The 5100-nt window shown below is 41.8% G+C and overlaps 1 protein-coding gene across 1 annotated transcript; it reads right to left on the bottom strand.

The window, feature by feature from the left end:
* Positions 1-255: 255 nt before the first annotated feature.
* Positions 256-4792, bottom strand: LOC110914277. The gene is made up of 2 exons (XM_022159075.1): positions 3925-4792; positions 256-3818 (listed from the first exon to the last, which is right to left on the bottom strand). The coding sequence occupies exons 1-2, from the start codon at positions 4790-4792 to the stop codon at positions 256-258; spliced, it is 4431 nt and encodes a 1476-aa protein (XP_022014767.1).
* Positions 4793-5100: the final 308 nt, after the last annotated feature.

Genomic DNA, 5100 nt, shown 5'->3' with positions numbered 1-5100 from the left:
GCATAGATTCTTCCCTAGCCTCGAGCTAGAGGTATAACACTTAAAACTCATACTCTTTTTTGGGTAAAGGGTTACCCCGGTGATTCTATATATTCACAACCAATCAAAACAAGTAATGTAGAAAGTCTACATTAGTTCAATCATGAGACATGCCCCATGAAAGTAAACAAAACATCACCCAAATAAAACCCGACAAAGCAACCAAACAAAGACTACTAGACTAAAATCTAGAAATCAAACACCCAAAAACATTTATTAGCCGCCACAACCGTCATCAACGTCCCCACGAATATCCCAATCTTCTAGAAGCTTTCGCACCTTCACAGTATTCTTTAGCTTTGCTCCCATAAGTTTGTATCTAACCGTCTTCAAAATAACTTCACTAACCATTTCCGGAGGTCTCAGCTGATTTTTGAATAGACGATTGTTCCTCTCTTGCCATATGAAGTAAGAACCAGCCGCCACTACAAGCTTAGCAACATAGACCGCAACCGACTTTGATCTAGCACGAGCAAGAAGCCAATCTACAATATCCCTCCACTTCGGGTTAACCGAAGACATACCCACCTTGTGCCTCACTTTATGCCAAACTTGAGACGAAAACTTACATTCAAAGAATAAGTGAGGATGAGAATCAAAATTCTCATAGCACAAAAGGCAACACATCATATTCATATTTTTTCGCCTTGAAATATCCCACTTCAGAATTTTGTCTTGAGTTAAAAGCTTACCTTTCATGACCAACCACACCATAAAGGCATGCCGCGGAATACATTGCGAGAACCAAACAATATTACACCAGTTAACTTCCGGCTCCTTATACCTAACCGAATGCCAAACGTTGGACGAGGAGAATTCGGCTAAGTCCGTACCATCCTTCCATAAAAGTCTATCCTGCTTTGCTGGATTTAACTGCATCTGGTCAAGCTGAATGAGCACGGGAAACAAATCTCTCCAAACCGTAGGCCATCGCCAAGAATCAGAAGAATAGACATTAGCCACTGAATCATCTAACTTAAAATCCGCATCCGTAATGGTTCTTGGCGTAAGAAAATCACTTAACGGACCCGGATCACACCAAAAATCGTACCAGGCCGACGTGCTAGTCCCATTCCCAACAACCGACCAAATATGCTTTCTGATTAGAGGGCGTAACTGAATCAATTTCCTCCAAGACCAGCAGCAATTTGCAGGAGTTTTGCAAACCCAAAAACTCCTTCCTTTTAAGTGGTAGCTATGAACCCACTCAACCCACAGCGAAGCTCGCTTAGACACGATACTCCAGATGTGAGAAGCCATAAGAGCCTTATTCATATCTCCATTTCGTCTAATGCCCAAGCCCCCTTCATATTTTGGAGTACAAACCATTTTCCAAGAAACTTTAGATTTCCCTTTATTAAACGAGCTTTCTTGAGACCAAAGGAAATTCCGCATACTGGCTTCTAGCTCCTGAATTATCCTAGCCGGCAAGATAAACACGGACGCCCAATAGATATGCATGGAAGAGAGGACAGAGATAATAAGTTGAAGTCTACCAGCAAAAGAGAGCAACTTGTTTCTCCAGTTTGTGATTCGCTTCTCTAGTCTTTCAATCAGAACTCGACAATCATTATACCCAAGTCTAGAAGAAATTAGAGGCACACCCAAATACCTGACAGGCAATTTTCCTTCCACAAAAGGCATAATATTCAGAATAGCATCCTTGACATGGCTGTTAACATTACAAAAAAAGATCGTGCTTTTCTGATTGTTAGGAACTAACCCCGACATCCTGGTGAACATAGAAAGAGATGTCATAACACACCTTGCCGAATTGACTTCTCCTCTAGCAAAAATGAACAAGTCATCCGCAAAACAAAGGTTTATGATTTGCTGTTTTTCGCATTTATTATGGAATTTAAACGATGAGTCTATACGAACCGCATGCAAAAGGATGGCCGTTAAGACTTCCATGACTAGAGTGAAAAGGTAAGGAGAGATCGGGTCTCCCTGTCTTAACCCACGGCTGCCTTTAAAGAACCCATGAACCGACCCATTAACACAAACAGAAAACGAATCCGTAGAGACCAGAGCCATGATCCAATTCACCATATTCACGTGAAAACCAAAGCCAAGCAACACACTCTTAAGAAATCTCCAATCAACAGTGTCGTACGCTTTCTGAATATCAACTTTGAAGGCACAACGAGGAGGACCCGTATTTCTATGGTAATTATGCATCAATTCTTGCGTGAGCATAATATTATCAGATATTCTCCTTCCTGGAACAAAAGCCGACTGATTGATGCTAACAATGTCATTTAGCACAATTTTAATTCTATCAGCCACGATCTTGCTTATACACTTGTATAAAACGTTGCAACAAGCAATAGGGCGATAGTCAACAACCGTTGCAGGAGTAGGCACCTTCGGGATAAGAACAATGGTCGTGTGATTCAATTCCTGAAGAAGCTTACCTGTTTCAAAAAAATCCAGAATGGCACAAGTCACATCATTACCTATAATAGGCCAAGCACTTTTGAAGAAAGCCGCTGAATAGCCATCCGGACCCGGGGCTTTGTCAATGCCGATAGAAAACATCGCTTTTTTAACCTCTTCTACAGTTATGGGCCGAATCATATGGGAAGCCTTTTGAGGATCAATGATTTTAGAGAACAAATCTGGGGCCGGAGAGAGCGAGATATCCCCTTGAGAACCAAAAAACTTCTGATAATGATTAACAAACGGTTGAAAAACCGCATCACCTTCAAAAAGGTTACCATCCGGGTCTTTAATCACATCTATTCGGCTGAAATGATTCCGGATTTTTAATGAAGAATGGAAGAAAGCCGAGTTCGAATCACCAGCCCTTAACCAATCTACCTTAGACTTTTGTTTTAGAAACCGTTCCTCGTCCAGCGAAGCTTCTAATAAATCACGGCCAGCCTCCCTTTCAGCCACCTGAAGCTCGACATTGTTCGGATCACGGTCAATACTTTGCTGAATCTCATCTAGCTTCAAACGAAGAGTTTCCACTTTCTTGTGAAGATTTCCCTGTTTAAACAATAAAGAGCGAAGCGGGTGTTTAAGCATCCGAAGTTTTTTGACCACCCGGAATTGGTGCACTCCGCTGACACTGGTATCCCACACACTTTTAACAATATCCAAAAATTCCGGCTTGAAGACCAAAAAGTTAGCAAACTTGAACGGCCTCGGCTTCACCATACCCGCTCCCGGAAAAGATAAGATACACGGACAATGATCGGATAATCTGTAAGGCTTGAAAAAAGCAACAGAATTCGGGTAATCAGCAATAAAAGGAGTATTTCCCATAACACGATCAATTTTTTTCATAAGGCCCACCCCATTCTTTGGCTTTTGGCTCCAAGTAAAATGCATCCCCGTACGATTAATATCAACGACCTCAATCTCATCTACACACTCTTGAAAATCACGCATGCCAATAGAAACACTCGATGATCCCATAGAATTATCTTCAAGATTCAGAGCCGTGTTAAAATCACCCATGAGACACCAAGGTTTGTTCCCCACCAGGATCTTGTGCACCGACAAATTATGCCATAATTGTTTACGTGAGACATAATAGTTATCAGCATACACGAAAGAGCAAAACACCATTCTTTTATCAATTTTAAAAACAAGCTGAATATGCATAACCTGAGGAGATTGCGACAAAATCATCACATCAAAGATAGCCGGGTTCCAACCAATAATGATTCTAGTGCCTTTATCACAACATCCTCCATTAGAAGTCCAATCCCACGAGCGAAAAACGGAATTACAAACTTTACTCAAATTACTGACATCCACATGAGACTCTAAAATCACACACAAGCTCAGCTTAAAATCCTTGACAGCCTGACGAACCTGCTTCTGTTTGAGGGGGCGGTTCAACCCCCTTATATTCCAAGTCGCGATACTAACCATTATTAACTATTGGAGAAGGAGTGCTTGCCCCTTTAGGTTTACTCTTAAGAGTGCCATCTGTCATGAATTCATCCATTTCAGTGTACACCTCCTCTACATCGTCATCAGAGTCGTCATTGCCCCTATCCGAATTCGTAGACTCCTTGCGGGAGTCATCCAAATCAGCCTCCTCTTCATTAAGAATATCAAACGGGTTATTTGATCTAGTACTCTTAGAACTCGAAGCTTTGTTACTGTCACCTTTAGGTTTCGGCCCTATAGGACGATATTCAAATCTAGGTTTTTGCTTATTGACCGGAATTCCAACTTTTTTAGCAATTTTCTTACCATGAACCTCTGTGTACCCATCCTTATCCACAACCTGCGTCTTCTTAGTTGAACGATTTTTTTGAACATTCCGATTAAGCTCCTCATGCATCGGCTTGAAAGGTTTCGTAGGTTGTTTTGGACAAGAATCCAAATTGTGGCGGAACACACAACAAGTGGGACATCGGTGCGGACTCCATTCATACTCCACATACATCGTCTCTTTCACAAACCCCTCCCCTTCAGATTCTGGAATTGCCATAGTTATTTCCTCCCGAAACTCCTTATCGGCTGAAATTTCTATTAGGGCTCTAGCGTAACTACTCCTACCCCATGAGTCCAAGCACATAGACGTAGTAAACGAATCCAGCATCTTTGGTTCCCTAATAGTTGTAGCGATCAGACTAAGACCATCTTCCGTGTAGGCCGCAATCGGCACCTCATGAATTTTAACCCATAACTGCACCTTCTTTACCTCCTTCTTCTCTAGTTTCGTAGTTGGGGTCCAATTGTTAAGAAACAATGGCTGAGAGCGAACAATCCATGGCCCATCCTTCATAACAAACTACTTTGATTATTATATACTATGTTCAATATGATTGGTGGCTTGATCCTGGTCAGTCACGCTCCCAAGCGGTGATATTCCGCAGGTGGATTTTGGGGGTGTGACAGATTGGTATCAGAGCCATTGGTTATAGAGAACTTGGTTTTAATATGGGAAAAAAGTTTTTATTAAAACCAGACTATAACCAGAACAGTGCTCTCAACGATCCACAACGACGCTTCGCTCCACGTGCAAGACCCGACATCCTAGGTAATAAGGTTTATGTTTATTGCCTACATGCTAGAATTGCATAGAACTTTGCT

The sequence above is a fragment of the Helianthus annuus genome, chromosome 4 (assembly GCF_002127325.2).
Source record: "Helianthus annuus cultivar XRQ/B chromosome 4, HanXRQr2.0-SUNRISE, whole genome shotgun sequence".
NCBI classification, from domain to species: Eukaryota; Viridiplantae; Streptophyta; class Magnoliopsida; order Asterales; family Asteraceae; genus Helianthus; species Helianthus annuus.
Note: the sequence above shows the minus strand (reverse complement) of the source record. Positions and strands in the feature narration are given on the sequence as shown.